The sequence below is a fragment of the Nannobrachium achirus genome (genome assembly GCF_963921795.1).
Source record: "Nannobrachium achirus genome assembly, chromosome: 2".
Taxonomy (NCBI): Eukaryota; Metazoa; Chordata; class Actinopteri; order Myctophiformes; family Myctophidae; genus Nannobrachium; species Nannobrachium achirus.
The window spans coordinates 38141575-38159954 of NC_137811.1; the positions used below are offsets into that span (position 1 = coordinate 38141575).

The following is an 18380-nucleotide window of genomic DNA, read 5'->3' on the forward strand; positions in this document are numbered from 1 at the left end:
TTTTTATGGACCACAGTGGCTTCTCTATGGCTCTCAGATATCCTGTTGATGAGGTTACTTATATTGATGACATCAGTCTTGCCAAACTATGGAGTGATGGACAGAAGGACACAACACAAACGCTTATTGCGACCAAAGGTCACAGTTTACCATGAGAAATGTCACAGCTTGTCTGCGTGTAGACGTGAATCTGTGTGTACACATTTTTACATTATGGGTTGGTTCCCTTGACACATCACTGTGACATCACAGGTGATATCACAGGTGACATCACCTATGTAAAAGTCCATATATGGGTATTCCCCTGAATCCCTTTTATGCCCATATATGAAGATCCCTGATGTCATCCATATATTGCACTGGCCAGATCATGGCTAAGACATGGCCCATATCTGTGTGGCTGGTTCAGATAAGGATCTCCATGTATGGGCATGAAATATATTGTATGTTGTGATGTCATGGGAACCACTCTAACAGAATCCCTTTTATGCCCATATATGGAGATCCCTGATGTCATCAATATTAAGCCCATATCTAACAGGACTTCATATGGGAATGCCCATATATGGAGGGAGACAGCCCATATCTGTGCGGCTGGTTCAGACAGGGATCTCCATGTATGGGCATAGAAGGGATGTACTATATATGGATCTCCATATATGGGTAACTGGTCCGATATACATCACTGGCCAGATGGCCAAGAATTCACCCTTTGTCAAGTCCCGCCCATTGTCCTGCCCCTCTCCACACCCATTGGTTGCTGTGTCTTGGTGGGACATCCAGTGGGACATTCCATCCACTGCCATGTTAATTCAGTTGCTTCATACTGTTATTCTGTGTGCTCAATTCTAATTTCAAACTTTGTTTCAGTCAATTGGAGCTGCTCAGTGGCAGCATAGTGAATCAGCATGTTTTAAATGTTTTTATTTCTCCAAAAAATATGTTTTAGTTAATTCAACATAAAAAGGGCGGAACCAGGGCGGGACAAGGCAGATAGAGCCTACTGGTTGGTCAGTCAGGGACCAACCAGGAGGCTAACAAAGGGTGAATTGGCACGACCTTGAGGTTGCATGTCGCCCTGAGGCGTCTTACTAGTCTAGAGACGAATCACTCCATGGGCCCCAGCTTGCTGCATTGAACGAGAGTCTTTGTGGCGTGTTTTACCTGTGCAGTCAGTCCTTGAAGGCCAGCCCGGGGCCACGTGGAGCTCACAAGTCTTCAGAATTTGACACACAGTAGGTTGTTCTAGACCTGTGGGTCGATTTAGCTTATTGTGCAACATTGTTTTCTCTCTCAACGGTAAACAAACCAACGTTTTTACAGGGTAATAATGTGCACATTTCTAAATGTAACTTAATTTACTGTAGCATTATCTATGGAGTTATTATTGTAACTTATTCGTGAGAGGAGATTTCTGATGTTGAGCAGTTGTATATTAAGAGTTGTGCAGTCGTACCTCTGAATTTGCAGACTTGTATGATGGAATCTGAACGTGAAAAGTAAAAAAAACTCAAACACTGCACGCTTTTCTTTCTGCAACTGCAAATTCCGGTCTTCAAGCTCGCAAATCGTGACCTTCACGGTTTTGCCAGATTTTGAAAGGGACATATCGATGATTATGTTGCAATATCGCGAGCATGTAAAAATGAGGATTTGCGAGCGCGTAGAAAGGCAGTTGAGGTCGTAAAAGTAAATGTGTGCGTGAATGGGCAGAGCGCACACGTGTATAATGGAATCTGGGGAAAAAAACACTCTCTACACGTACAGATGTCAGATTGCAACCTCTCGAATCTTCATGTGCATTTGCTCGCATTTTTTCAGTGTCGCCTGCTCGCTTTTGCCAAATATTGCATCCACATATCGAGGAATATGTTTCAATTTAAAGAGCAACAGTTTAAACTAATCTGAGCAAGTGTAGAAGGGATTTGAGGCTAATCTGAGCGCGAGCAGAGAGTGTCTGTGTGGGAGCGCGAGCGTACGGCTAATCTGAGCGCGAGCAGAGAGTGTCTGTGATGCGGGAGCGCAGGGATCAGCTCTACTGCCTTGTAGGAACTGCAATGATTTTTCTTCACCACCCGGGGGAGCTGTTTTCAATGTGTAGTCAATTTAGACCATTGGTTCTCAAAATGGACCCCCAGATTGACACTTATTAGCCCGCGGACCCCTATTAATCTAATAACCAGTGATCAAGGAAGCCAAAGTTACGTTGTCACTATCACAGAGATTATCTTGTGTTGTGATGTACAGTAGGCTACCTTACCTCTGTCAAAAAGACGTTTCTATTAACATGCAAATTCATCTAATAACAGTGAAAGTAAAGTTGTCCATACAGTATCACTAGAGATTAACTTGTATTGAACCCTCTGCTAACACAAATGCGTTTCTATTAACATGCTAATTAATCTAATAACGATCGTGATCAATCACTAGACATTTAGTCTCATGATCTGTAGGCCTACCTTTGAATGATGCCATCAATCATTAACAGCTGCCAAAGTAATCAACCACCATAATATTGTAACAGTTGACTTTTAATTTGTACTCTACCTGCAATGTCATAATCACTGGTAACCTATTAACCTTATTATTAATTAATAAGGTAACTTCAATCAGAAAACTATATACTACTAAGTGCAGTATGCCCCCCCCCCCCCCTTATTATAATTTCCAATAGGCCTACTTTTCATTAACATGTATTGTATGTATTATGGATGTTTTTTATTGACAATAGACTGGTTGCATTCGAGTTGAATGGCTTGTGATAATATATATCCTGTACAAAAGCCTCGCTCTGTTTTATTTATTTGTATTTATTATTTTTTATGTATTATCATTTCATCTTGGTTGGTCTCTTGTGGTGTTCTGTATTTTGCTGGCATCTTCCAAACTGAAGCTGATGGTGGTGTGTTCTGGTAGACATCACTGGCAATGGGCAGGGGAGGTGGCTGTGCTTTCACCAGGAGTGGCAGCTGGGAAATAATAAAAAATACATAATTATAACCACACAACATGACAAATACATGTAACCTATGGCATTGCATTGTAATAGTTACAGATGTTTTCATTACAATCTTTTCTAGGTTGCCATGCCCAGGAGCAATGCCATTCCCAAGTTGTTAATAACTTTGCTGTGTGTGTGTGTGTGTGTGTGTGTGTGTGTGTGTGTGTGTGTGCGTGCAAATGTAACCACATGTATTTATCTATGTACAGTGTGTGTTTTCGTTTTTTTTTTTTTTTTTTTACCTCATCCCTAAAGTGCATTTAAAACATTTACCTGGTAGACCGGGTACATTTCAGCAGGTAACAGGTATAACAACACATCGGTTTTCTGGGCCTAGAAAGAAGGGGGGAAAACCTGGATCAAGCACATATAGTTTTCTGAAGTTATAACCATTACAAGGATATGTTATCACTGCTTCCTGAGAATTATGCATTATTCTCTGTCCTATACAGAGATAGAGGGGCATATACTGTAAACTGAAATGGGATTGAGTGTTCATTACAATAATAGGTTAACAGTGATTATGACATTGCAGGTAGAGTAGCCTACAAATTAAAAGTCAACTGTTACAATATTGTGGTGGTTGACTACTTTGGCAGCTGTTAATGATTGATGGCATCTTGTAAAGACAAATCATGAGACCAAATGTCTAGTGATTGATCACGATCGTTATTAGATTAATTAGCATGTTAATAAAAACGCATTTTTATTAGCAGAGGGTTCATCACAATACAAGTTAATCATACTGTATGGTATGGACAACTTTACTTTCACAGTTAGATGAATTTGCATGTTACTAGAAACGTCTTCTTGACAGAGGTAAGGTAAAGGTACTGTACATCACAACACAAGATCTCTGTGATAGTGATATTGACAACATAACTTGGCATCCTTGATCACTGGTTATTAGATTAATGGTTATTAGATTAATGATCATAGGGGTCCGCGGGCTAAAAAGTGTCAATCTGGGGGTCCTTGACATGAAACATTTTGAGAACCTATGGTCTAAGTTTAGCGCTGGTCCGTCCATATAGCGAATGTTATGGCTCAGTAGTTTTGATCTTCTTGATCCAAAGCTACAGTATGGCTAATATAAACCAAGGCAGCCTTTTCACTCATTCACTAAAGCGACGCAACATCAACGTTTACTAAACAATGGTGAAATCAATCGTCTAATAAACAATGACTAACTTACCCTGGGTGTCGCCTGTAAGTTCCCGACGTTCAGTTGTTTGTGTTAGAGATGGATGGGACGTTTGCGAACGAATCGAGTATTTGAACGGCTCTTTGAAATGAACGATGGGATCCGGTTCGCAGTAGGAAGCCGTTCCTTTCTAATGAACAGTGGTGGGAAAAGTAGCCTACTCAATTTCTTTACTTAAATAAAAATATCAATACTGCAATCAAGTAGAAGTTTGGAATGTTAATGTACTTGAGTAAAAGTAAAAACGTATTGGTATCAAAATGTACTTAAATACCAATATTAAAACGTAGGCCTACTCATTAGGCTATGTAGAATGTCCTGTTTCACAGGTTTCCCAATGAGTAAAATGTAGAAAAATCATTTGAAAAAAGCAGAAAAATCTTTTGAAAATAGCAGATCTACAAACTTACAATGCGTCGCTTTGCGATGCATTGTGAGCTTGTAGATCAGCTATTTTCAAATGGCAGGTTTGCACCTATATATGTCCGAAATAAATGTATATAAGGTTGAAGTTATTTGTAATTATAATCTAAATCTATAAAGTAACTAGTAGAATGAACCAGTCTTTTGAACGGCTCTTTGAAAGGAACAGATCCCAGAGTTCCGGCTCATTTCAAAGAACCATAAATCCCATCTCTAGTTTGTGTGGTCTAAATAATAATACTCCTTTCATACGTTCCGGTGCCTAATCACTGTTGCACGTTCCCCAGCAACAACGTTTCACCATGGCGTTATTTTAATTTTGTAATAATATAAATAAATGTTCTTGATTATCTGGCGATTGATTAATAGGCGATCTTGATATGGGGAGTTGACGACACATTGAAAACAGCTCCCCCGGGTGGTGAAGAAAAATCATTGCAGTTCCTACAAGGCGCAGAGCTGATCCCATGGCTGATCCTGTGCTCTCTCGCTTCTCCTCAGTCACACACACACTCGCACTTCCGTAACAAAATTATTCTGCAAAGCAGATTCACCTCACGAATTTGCCTCTGCTCGCGCTCAGATTAGTTTTTACACGCTCGCAAATCGCCGTGTACACTTTCTCAAATCAAGATTGGAAGCGCTCGAATTTTTTCAGTGTCCCCTGCACGGTTTTGCCAGATTTTGAAAGAACATATCGATAATTATGTTGCAATATCGTGAGCGACAGTTTACCACATTTGAGCATGTGTACTTGAGGATCTGCGAGCGCAAAGAAAGGCAGTTGAGGCTGTAAAAGTAAATGTGTGAGTGAGCAGGGGGAAAAAACACTCTCTACACGTACAGATGTCAGTTTGCAACCTCTCGAATCATCATGTGCAGATGCTCGCATTTTTTCAGTGTCGCCTGCTCGCTTTTGCCAAATATTGCATCAACATATCAAGGAATATGTTTCAAAATAGAGAACAACAGTCTCAACTAATTTGAGCATGTGTAGAAAAGGATTCGAGGTCGCATAAGACGAGTTGTGAACGTGTAGACAGAGATTTGTATTTTTTTTTTCTTTTCACGTTCAGATTCCATCATACAAGTCTGCAAATTCAGAGGTACGACTGTACAACTCTTAATATACAACTGCTCAACATCAGAAAGGTGCTTACACAATAATGAATCGAAAATAACTCCATAATTATCTGCGGGACACTTCCGGTTAACAGCAGACATACAAGCGTCGCGTCACAGATGCAACCGTTGTGAGCTTGTAGATCACTCTCGGCTGCGGCGCTGGAAGCTGCCGCACACCTTCTGCGCAATGCACGATGGGACGTTGGAAAGTTGTGGATACTATAAACAATTGTCAAACATTGGTCAAATTGTAAAAATTACCTGAGAAAGAGGCACATTTTTTGAAAATCGCCGATCTACATGCTCACAACGCCTCGCCTTTTGACTATCAGATTGTCAAACGAAATGTAATTCCTGAAAATTGTTCCAGGAAATGTAATGTCAGGCTGGGGGGGTCACCAGTTCAAATATAATTTTTGGAGGTCACGGCCTAAAAAGGTTGAGAACCACTAGACTGCTGATCCCTTCAGTGCCACGCTGTAAAAATTAGACCTGCCATTGTAAAGCTGCCACTGGCTAAATACATTGTGATTTATTTCAAAGAAATGTCTTGTCCACCCAGGTACTATACTTTGAATTGCACTAGTCGGTTGCAGAACTTCATTTTCTATAGATGTATTGCCAGGGTCAAGGTATCATAAACATTATGGTTAACTGCCGCTATTAGCCACACATTAATGCAGGCCAGTGAATAGGGCTTGCATGTGAAGACTCACTGATGCCACGATTCAGCTCCAGTCTTTATCCTGCTGCCCTCTGCATGCCAGCTGGAAGCGTGTTGCAGTGACCGCACCACCACTTACCTCTCTCTCTCTCCCGCATTAATGGCCAAGTGAGAGACGCTCAGCGCCTGAATGAGGCAGCTCTCAGGGACAGACGCCACAAAGCACCACATGCAACCCCTGAGCTCAGGGGCGTCACAAGGGGGGGATACGTGGGACTGAGTTACTAGGGCCAAAGGTGGAGGATCCTTTAGATAATTTATTGATAAATAGCAGATATACAAGCTCACAGCGCTGCACCGAATGTCGAGGTGCGAGCTTGTAGATCTGCTATTTTTGAAAAGTTGTGAAAATGTGTGCAAATCTTTGAATATATACTGTATATTTTTAAGTGAACATGTGTAACTTAAATGTTGCTTTTGGGGGGTCCCTGGAACTAAATATTTTGAGATGGGGGTCCTTGACCAAATATCATATCATTTTGGGGGTCCTTCACATGAAAAAGTTTGAGCACCACTGACATAGAAACATAGGTTTTTCAAAAACCACACATTTTCACAATTTTTCAAAAATAGCAGATCTACAAGCTCGCAGCGCGGCACCGCGCTGAGCTTGTATATCTGCTATTTTTCAACAGTTAAAGCACAAAATAATTGAAGTGAATCCTTGTACCCAGGGCCCAGAATTTTTGGTGCGACACCCCTGCCTGAGCCGGTGGGGGGCGGAGGTCTCCAGGCAACGGCCAGTGGTGGCATGCACATTCAAGCTATTGACTTAGCCTTTCGCGCGGGGGCTCTTGTGCGGCTGTCAGCGCACACAGCAGCGCCGTGGCTTGAGCGGAGCCTCTGCCACGCCGGGCTCGTCTCTTATCGTCACGTCTTATCTCGGTGACGAGCTCAAAAGCCTCAAAGGGGGGTCGAAAGCGTCTGCTTCCATTTGGAAGGTGCTTTGAAAAGGAAACCCAGCCTCTTTATATGCCTCCGAGAGGGAGACATTTACATCATACAACGGTAATGGGAATATTAGCGTGAGGCGCTTGGAGCGCACAAATTCATGCCAAGCGTCATGGATGGAACATCGCCTTGAGCATAGATCAGGTGAAAGGGAAGCGGTTTGTCAGATTCCTCCTTCTGAGAAGGTATTATATTATAGGAATCTCAGTCGTCGTCTCCTCTCCTCTGCATACCACATTATCAAATATTTGGGGTGCAACAGTTAATCAAACGCTAGTCGATTTAATTGATTCTAAAGTTAAAGTATTTTCACTATTTTTGCACAATACCATTGTGAGACAACGTATACATTAATGGTTAGTTGGATGGATACAAATCTAATTTATAGAAAACCACTTCTCGATAAATGGAAGGAGTAATAGATAGAATAATCACTAAGGAAATAACGAGTAGTTGCAGGCCCTATCAAATATCCACGTGTTCACACAAACTGCACTCAATCAAGGGAGCTTGATTGATTGCACTCTGATTAGAGCCATGCTGTTCTGGGGTTACTGCCCACGTGCCCACATTGGAGTAGGGATGGGACGATATGAAAATGTCATGTCACGATTATTGTGACAAAAGAAATCGCGATTTACAATATTAACACGATAATCAAAATCCAGGGGCGGAACACTGCCAAAAAATAGCAGATCTGGGGCGCCCGCTGGCCTAGTGGTCTAGGCGCATACCACATACTAGGCCTGCTGGCGTCACCGGTTCGATTCCCGATCCGGCCGACCTTTGCCGCATGTCATTCCCCATCTCTCTCCCCATTTCCTGTCAGTCTACTGTGTGTTTTTGCATAAAAAGCCCAAAAACAAAAAAAACAAAAAAATAAAAAATAAAAACGATAATATCGCTTATCGTCCCATCCCTACATTGGTGCACTGATGATAGACCCTTTGAGGACCGAAACGTTTGACCTCTGCTTTGTTCAGCACAGCCCTGCATCTTCTTTTTTTTAAAGATTTGTTTTTTGGGCTTTTTGCCTTTATTGGATAGGACAGTAGACTGACAGGAAATGGGGGAGAGACAGGGAGTGACACGCGGCAAAGGTCGCCCGGATCGGGAATCGAACCGGCGACGCCGACAGGCATTGATGCCGAAATGGCAATGCCTATATGGTATGCGCCCGGTCCACTAGGCCACCAGGCGCCCTAGCCCTGCATCTTCTAATGACGTTTTTATTTGCAGTCCAGACTTGTGTAGTTTGATCTCTTTATTTGTGTGTGCGATCACCTCCCTGCTTTTTTAACACACAAACTGAAACACCAGCTCAACATTCATTTGGCTCGTTACAGGAACGAATGGCCAAAATGTGCCCCTTCCAATGCATCCAATCCGTATTAACACAGTGTGTGTAATAAGGATTTTATTCGAGCCAAAGAGAGAGAATCCAACAGATTTCCTTTGTCCCTGGATTTCCTTTGTCCCTGGAACAACACAAGTCCAGATTTGCGGGCCCCTTATCAACACCAAATGTAGTCTTAACCAATTCCCCGGAGAAGACGTGATCATAATTAACTAATTAAAGAAGGCTTAGGAGAGGGGCAATACGAGCGGGCAGCAAAGGAGATTAGCCGGAATTTGCATGTGTTGACACTGAAGGAGGAAGGTGGTGTCTAATGTCTAAATTCTATTTGTCCATTGTCAAGGACACACGGAGCCAAATGCTCCTTTCATGCTTTGCCGTTTCATATCATTATTACGAAACTACCATAGAAAAACTGTCTGTTTGAAGGGGACAATAACTGTCCTTGCAAGCGCCGTGTGAGATACTTTGTAAATTACATCTTTATAACTAGTCCTCACAAGTGCTCTTGAACCGTGGTTCTCAACCTGTGAGTCGGGACCCCTAGGAGGGTCCCCAAATTCTTTTGGGGGGTCCCCAGATGATTAACTTAATGTGCAACATTGTTTTCTCACTCGACAGTAAACAAACCAACGTAAAGTTGAAGTGTATAGAGAGTACATGCACATTTCTAAAGTGACAATGTAATTTTTTAATACCTCTAAAATGACAAATTAAACATTGGCCAAATTGTCAAATATTAGAGGCAGAAATTGTGAAAAAAGCCGATCTACATGCTCACAACGTTGTGAGCATGTAGATCTGCCATTTTCACAATAGAACCGTGTTATACAAAATGTAGTGCCTCAACTTTTATGTGCTCGTCTGGGTGGTGGGGGTCCCCAGTTAAAATATGATTATTTTGGGGGTCGCGGCCTGAAAAGGTTGAGAACCACTGCTCTTGAATATCAGGAGGTCAGAATTAAAGATCAGGTCTGGTAATTACACCAAATGGGTGGGGGATTGTTCATTGTCCCAGGCTTTGTCATCTGGACATTGTCCCAGTTCTCCTGCTGGCGGCGCTCCAGCAAAGGGGTCTTTACCAGGGGTGTCGCACCAAATTCTGGGCCCTGGGTACAAGGATTCACTGCGGGGTCCCTGTGAATGTTCTTCATAGGGGGAGGGGGTTTAATCCATTTAGCCTGGGAACGCATTATTACGCATTATTCTGTGCTTTATCTATTGAAAAATAGCAGATATACAAGCTCACAGCGCGGCACTTGTGCCGCGCTGCGAGCTTGTAGATCTGCTATTTTTGAAAAATCTTGAAAATTTGTGCACGTTTTTTTGAAAAACCTGTTTCTATGTCAGAGTGGTGCTCAAACTTTTTCATGTGATATGTATATTATATGCATTTGGCCACAGACCCCCCCATCTCAAAATATTTAGTTCCAGGGAGCCCCCCAGAAGCAAAATTTGAGCCACAAATTTTCACGACTTTTAAAAAATAACAGATCTACAAGCTCGCAGCGCGGCACTCGGTGCCACACTGTGTATATTTAGCTATTTTTCAACAGCTAAAGTATAAAATAATTATGGCCCCTCCACCTTGGGCCCTGGTAACTCAGTCCCCCCCCCCCCCCCCCTTGTGACACCCCTGACCACAAACAACTGTGGGGGAGGGACATCTTAATATGGAAATGCATTAATTACCAGAACCGCACAACAGATGCGACCTTCAGCCTTATTCAACGTAAGCGCTCATCTTGTAAACAAGAAAAATCACTTTGCAGCGGATGCCCTAAATGTCCCTTTTTCTTCTTCTAAAAACTGCCTTTTAATTGGAGTTAAAATTATTCTATGTTTAGTGATCACTGATTTATTCAGTGTTTTGTAGGGGTTCGTCCTTAACCACTTCCTGAACCCCAGCTGAATCCCTATGCTGGGGATTTAGATCTACAAGATCTACAAGCTCCCAACGAGTCACGTTGAAATGCGCTGTGAGCTTATAGATAGAGTATTTTCAGCAAAGAGATTTGATGTAGATCGAATTGTTCAACTCCGTTTTACTAAGTATAAATGGTCTAAGTGGTTTCGTGTTTTTGTTTCATTAATGTGTTAGGAATGCCTCAACAGCACATAGTTCTATCTATCTAAAGCCAAAATAAATAGTACTGGGCCAAAATCTCCATGGCTTCTCCATCATTCTCAGATCTCCCTTCATTAGCTTGTCAGAAGACGGCATTTAGCTCCTCAACAGCTCTTTCGCATAAATCTCTTGTCCACCCGCTGGCAGTTTGAACAGCAGGCTATCGTATTCCATTGCACTTCAATGATTAACATATTAACGCATCTTCTGTCTCAATCTTCCAGCGCTGGCCCCAAAGGAGACAACATCTATGAGTGGAGGTCGACCATCCTGGGACCGCCGGGCTCCGTCTACGAGGGAGGCGTCTTCTTCCTGGACATTGCCTTCACACCTGACTACCCCTTCAAACCACCCAAGGTCAGCAGCCAGTAGACGCAGCTGTCCCCATTCAGAACGGGTACACAGTATTGTGTATCATTGTTTTATGCTTTAACTATTGAAAAATAGCAGATATACAAGCTCACAGCGCGGCACCGAGTGCCGCGCTGCGAGCTTGTAGATCTGCTATTTTTGAGAAATCGTGAAAATTTGAATTTTGACCCCGATTCTATAAGTGTCTTTTGAATCCTTCTAAGGTTTTTTGAAAAACCTATGTTTCTGTGTCAGCAATCTGGCCGGCCATCGTCAAAGAAAAGGTCCTTTTCACTTAACTCACTTAGCGCCGAGCGAGCCAGATTTCAATATGAATCTGCGCTTATAACGCCAGGAAATAGCTATATTGAATCCCCAAAATCACATTACATAAACAGGTACACGTGCCTGCAGATGCCACAAGATGACCACTAGAGTGAGCCATAGCCCATTGACTTTCCATGGTCCCATGTTAAGTCAGAATAAAAAACAAGGTTCATGACATAACAGGATGGTACAATGACATGCTCTCCATTGACATTCAATGGACAGGCCGCGGGCCGCCATTTGAGCTCAATACTGCTCAATTCGTGCTTGATCGTCTCAAACCACCATTGGTATGGGCATCGGAACGTATATAGATGCCACACAGAAAGTTTCCGAATCAAAATCCGACCTAGTGAAGCTACGTGAGGGTCGGATGGTTTGCATTGAGCCTAGCGGCTAACAGAGGCCTACGTAAACAGGAAGCTATGGCTTAAAGGTGACGTCATAATCGTATCCTTTTTTTTCACGGTTTTCATCTGTATGCTAGTCGAAGGTAAGCTAACCGTTCCGCTCCGTCTATCAACCCAAATTAAAAGCTTAAACAATGCTTTTATATAAAAGTCGCTCCGAGTCGCTCGGCACTAAACGCCATCATTAGTTAGTCGCCCCGAAAGTCGCTCGGCGCTAAGTGAGTTAATTGGAGCTCAGTTAGTCTGTTCTTGAGAGACTACTATGTCAGTGGTTCTCAAACTTTTTCATGTGAAGGACCCCCGAAATTATATTTATTTGGCCACGGACCCCCATCTCAAAATATCTAGTTCCAGGGACCACCCAGGAGCAAACTTTGAGTTACAAACGTTTGCTTTGAAAATACATGTATTCAAAGATTTGCGCACATTTTCACGACTTTTTCAAAAATAGCAGATCTACAAGCTCGCAGCGCGGCACTCGGTGCCGGGCTGTGAGCTTGTATATCTGCTATTTTTCACTGGTTAAAGCATTCAATCATTCTAGGCCTAAATGTCCTACAGCTTGTTTAGAAATGCTCAGCCCCTGCGATTTTGAAGTGGTCTCAGGCTCTGCTTTAAGGGATTCTTAGGTTTTTGTTTTATTACGTGTTGTCCTTTTAGAGCAGTGGTTCTCAGCCTTTTCAGGCCATGTCATGACCCCCAAAATGTTAACTGGGGACCCCCCACCCTGCACATGCACTTGGAATTGTAGGAGTCGGCATTACATTTAGTTTGACTTGATCTATTTATTTCATTGTGAAAATAGCTGATCTACATGCTGCGAGGCGTTGTGAGCATGTAGATCTGATATTTTCTCAATTTCTGCCTCTAATATTGGACTATTTTACCAATGTTTGACCAGAGGTACTAAAAAGGTATTTAAAGTCCTTAAATTGTCACTTTAGAAATGTGCACATACCCTGTATACACTTAAACCCTATGTTGGTTTGTTTACTGTTGAGTGAGAAAACAATTTTGCATATTAAGTTAATCATCTGGGCCTGGGGACCCCCCCAAATAATCCTACCCACAGGTTGAGAACCATTGTTTTAGAGTGGTGGTCATTATCAAGCACGCAGAATGAGTCGAGGGGCAATCTCCCTTTGTCCCACTGGGTGCACCACATTTACCCTTTCACTTCTGTGTGTGTGTCTCTCTCTCTCTCTCTCTCTCTCTCTCTCTCTCTCTCTCTCTCTCTCTCTCTCTCTCTCTCTCTCTCTCTCTCTACGTCTCATGCTCCGTGACTCTCCATACTCCCTGTTTCTTGCTCTTTGAGCTTTGTAACCGGCAGCTTGGTGTTTGACAGCGGACTCAAACAAATCCACAAGGCTCCGGCCTGGCTCTCTGTAGCCAGAGGGCTTGAGTGTTTCCGTCCCCCCCTTAGCCCACCCCTCCCCCACCCCCACTGTGATCCGCAGCCCCCCCCATCTCTCTCTCTCTCTCTCTCTCTCTCTCTCTCTCTAACCCCTTCCCTCCACCGCCGTCCTTTTTCACCCGTAGCCAGGAGCGTCACAAGGGGGGGGACTACTACTAGGGCCCAAGGTGGAGGGCTTTAATTATTTTATACTTTAGATATTGAAAAATAGCAGATATACAAGCTCACAACGTGACACTTTTTGAAAAGTTGTGAAAATGTGTGCAAATCTTTGAATATCTGTATTTTTTTAAGCAAACATTTGTTACTCAAATTTTGCTTCTGGGGGGTCCCTGGAACTAAATATTTTGAGATGGGGGTCCATGGACAAATATCATTTTGGGGGTCCTTCACATGAAAAGGTTTGAGCACCACTGACATAGAAACATAGATTTAAGAAATATATATATAGCAGATCTACAAGCTCGCAGCGCAGCTTGTAGAATCTACAATGTAGATCTGCTATTTTTTTTTAAATAGAAGATCTACAATGTAGATCTTCTATTTTTCAGTTGTTAAAGGACCACTTCACCTCTGGGACAAGCAGATCTTAGTTTATTGTTGTTTGGGACACGATCAACACAATCCCGAGTTATTTTTTGTGTTCAATCTGTGTTTTTAGATATTTTAGTATTTCAGCATGCTACAAAGCATCATATGATGCATCAGATGATGCAATATCATGCTATGCGTTCCCAGTCTAAATGGGTTAAACCCCCTCCCCCTATGAAGAACATTCATGGGGGGGGCCCGCAGTGAATCCTTGTACCCAGGGCCCAGAATTTGGTGCGACACCCCTGCCCCGTAGCTTGCCATACACTGTCTCACACAATGGAAACGCTCCAATGGAACCTTCGGTCTCTGAATGCACTCTTTTGGAACTTGGGGGGGATTTTCTTGGGTCCAGGGATGCCACCCCCACCCTCCTCCTCACACAAACACACTTTTATATTTTCACGGAACAGAACGGAGCCCTTCCCGAATTGACGAGCTCTCGCTGGGTGGATGAGTTTCAGCTGCGTGGGGCGGGGGAGGGGCAGTTTGCTGGGGGGATTATTTATAAAGGCCTGTCCTGTGTGATTTTGGGAATGGCAAGGCTCATTAGAAGTTTCCTGTGGAAGGTCGAGGTCACGAAGGCCAGATGTTGGTGATTGAAGTGGGACGGAGGGGGGGGGGGGGGGGGGGGGGGGGGGGGAGGTGTCAGGTGTCACCACCGCCAAGCACGTCGTCGTCACTGTCGGGCAGAAACCTTGTATCTCCCAAGTTTCAATTTTTTTTTTTTCGCAAAGCAAAGCCCTGCTTCGTCAGACGAGGCCGTCGCACAGAAGTAGTGAAAACGGCAGCTCTACAAGCACACAACGCCTCGCAGTGCGAGGCGTTGTGTGCTTGTAGATCGGCTGTTTTCACTAGTTTAGTTCATTTTTGGAGCGGTGAAAGCGCTCCCAATAGACAGGTATGTCCGAGGGTATGTGGGTGGGTGGCTGGGTGGCTGGCCGTGTCCGTAGCCTGGCAATACCTTGAGTGGCCACACACAACACACTAGTTAAAGGAGGGGCGCTGTTTTGTGCAGGCCAGTCACACTCACAACACACACACACACTCACAACACACACACACACACACACACACACACACACACACACACACACACAGGGTATAGCTGCTCAGATTCACCGCTCCACTTCGAACCGAGGTTTGATTTTTTTTAAATGATATAAAAAAACGAATGGTTTTGGACATACAAGGTTTCCGCCCGACAACGACGACATGTTAAAGCGCATGTCCGAGTGCTGAGGCGGCTCTAAGCGGTTATGCTGTGCGTGTTAACGTGGTCGGACGCGTGTCTAGTTGGAATGCATTGAGGTAAAGGTAGGTCACTGTTGCGGTCTTTTTTTGCTAAACGAGGGGTACGGTATGTTCCCGAGTGACACCGAAATATTGATCCATGCACGCCATGACCAAACCCATTGTATTAATATTCAGACATGATCGCTTTTGACTTCTGACAACAGCCATGTTTGTAATCATTTAAAGCTAAAGAATAAAGCTTTGTTTTCCCCAGTGCCCTCAGATTTAAAAAACATAAGGAGAAAAAAATAATATATATATATACATCTTCAGGTGACATAATATTTCTCAAGGCACATTAAAGCCTGCTCTTAAATGTAGACTATCAAATATATCGTCGTTGGGTGGAAACCTTGTATGTCCAAAACTCTTTGTTTTGCATTAAACTAGTGAAAACAGACGATCTACAAGCACACAACGCCTCGCACTGCGAGGCGTTGTGTGCTTGTAGATCTGCTGTTTTCACTACCTTTGTGCGACGGCCTTGTATGATGAAGCAGGGCTTTACCTTGTGAAAAAACGTACGAATTTGAAACTTGGAGATACGAGGTTTCTGCCCGACAGTGACAATATATACATACGTAATTACATAAAAGTATTTTTTTCTAGGCTAATGTAATTACATTGTTATTGTAAAGTTGCTGTATAAGAATGTTGACCCAGTCTCCCACAACCCACAGTTTGCACTGTGCTATAGGGGATAGTGAGCTTGCTGGTGCAGTGTTCACTCTCATTCACTTACTCCGGGTGGTTATTAATTACTGTCCCGGGAGTTATATATCAAAACAAGAGTCACGGTTGTTATTGTTTTGATAGGCCTTCAACATACACCACGCTGCCCTCTGTTGGCGGGTCTAATGACCTGAAATGGAAGACAATGAGAACTACATTAGACAGGCCTTTGTCTTTAAAAAAGGAGGGTATACATTTCTGCTTGCTCACACGTTTCAGGTGAACAGTGCCCTGAGGCATAAGTCCCACAACAATTCAGTTAGTCGGGAAGTCGTTTATCTAATGCTCCTCACCGGCTGTGATAAAATAAAGCAACCTTAATGTAAATGGTACAAGTCTGGCGAGATGCATAGCAATGTTTACAGGATTGCGTTAAAGAGGCCTCTGTGGAGCAATGGCACATTTTGCTGTCAGTGAGGCTGATTTGTCAGCCGTTTCAATGGTTATTATGTCTCACCACTCGCTCAAGTCTTCTTGTTTGTTCTATCCACAGTGATTTACCAGCACTAGGGCTGGGGAGGATTTGATGTGCCAGTGACTTGACTGGTGCATTCCAGAATTCACTATCGAGTTTATCAATGCATTGAAGTGGTAATTATTAAAAGGGGTGGCTTGTTTACCTGACATAGGTACAGACAAGATTTTAAAGGCATTTGGCTGATGGACGGCAATTGTCCATACTGCGCAGGAGAAACACGCTCTTTCAAATGCTCCTTATTCAGTTTGTGTGCAGTGGTAAATGAATGCACCCTTGTTATCCTACAATAATAGCCGGAGCTTGACCTTTGTTCTGCATAAAAATGTCACGTTTGGTCAGGGGAAGTGAGAGAGTGACCCCTCTCCTATCCCTCAACAACTATTGTGGAGCATGGCATTTAGCGTGGCACACACAACCCTCAAATGCTGCAGTGGCCAAATTTAGAGAACTACGGTCATGCCGTGCTGCTCCCAGGTGTGCTTTAACCACTGGGTCTTTTTGCAGATTATGTCGAGGCTCCGCTGAGGTTATTGTTTGTCTGTGTATTCCATCCAAGTTTCTCAGCTCAACACACTTTCTTTGAATGCTTGGCTTAATTTGAAATTCAGAAATCTCTCAAGGGTTTTTCAACTGGAAAGCTTGCCAGTTGCTTACTAACTGCAAACACAGGAAACTGGAGGAATAGAAGATTATGTGGGTGAAAGTGAAGAGATTGTCCATTATGCAATGAGATTTCATCCGATTTCCTAAAGATTTAATCCACCCTTCAAGTTTAGGTGTGTAGATTTAGGCTTGATTTATATAGGACTTGAAGGAAACTTCCTGAAATGGAGTTTAGATAAATTTGTTTTATATCTGAGTTCAAATGAGTTGATAGGAAAAAAACAGCCTCTCAAGAGTCCAGAGAGCCAAGGCATTCATTTAATTTGTGTATTTATGCAGAGGTAATTAATTATGTTTACTCAGTTACATTTACCTAAGTAGTGTTTTTTGAGAGTAGAGTAATTTTAACTTGTATGTTTTACTTTTTGAGCGGTGGTCACACCGTCTCCATAGCGTGGCCGTGTGTGTAGGTATGTATGTTTGTTTGTATGTATGTATGTATGTATGTATGTATGTATGTGGGTGGGTGGGTCTGTATGTAGCCTCAAGCGGTGTAGTACCTTTTCTGACCACACATGTTAAGGGAGGGGCGCTGTTGTTCAGGCCAGGCCAGAACAGGCAAGGCACACTCACACACACGCACGCACGCACGCACGCACACACACACACACACACACACACGCGCGCGCAGACTCCACCGCTCAGTTCACACGGGTGTGATTTACTTAAAGTTGTACTATGTAACTTTTTTTATAAAACAAATCTTAAAATTCTCCTAACTATTAAATCACAAAAGTTTTAGAAGATCCGCGCCGTGAATTTCAGCCTGTAAAGCCTTCTCTATATGTAAACTGAGATCCTTGCCGTGGACCGGATCTCGCGCCAAAATTGCGTCATCACACTACCGGCCAATCACAGCGAGGGTTATACAACTGCCGGCCAATCACAGCGCATCTTGAAGTGGGGTCGCTATGGCAGCCATATTTGTTGTCGCCCGCTTGTACCATCCCTTCTCTAGGTAATTTCGCCTATAGGCAGGGTGAAGGAGTCCGTATCTCTGGAATTACTGAACGCACAGGAACAAGGGACCCCTTAAAAGATAGATCTCAGCGAGGTGGAGGCAGACGCGGGGGTCTGAAGGTACGAAAAACGTCCGAAAGACGCGGACGCGACCGCGGTTTGCTATAGGGCTATTACCACTAGTTGGTCATCTTACACAGTATGGCTTTAAGAAAACTGTATTTGTAGGCCCGGGCTGCCGGCGT

At 43.3% G+C, this 18380-nt stretch overlaps 1 protein-coding gene across 1 annotated transcript in view; it reads left to right on the top strand.

Moving 5' to 3' along the window:
- Window positions 1-18380, top strand: part of LOC308301389 (ubiquitin-conjugating enzyme E2 E2) — a 41071-nt gene that overhangs the window by 17563 nt on the left and 5128 nt on the right. The window contains exon 4 of the mRNA XM_080745363.1: window positions 11138-11270. Coding sequence (XP_080601489.1) covers window positions 11138-11270 — 133 coding nt within the window. The remainder of the gene's footprint in view (window positions 1-11137; window positions 11271-18380) is intronic.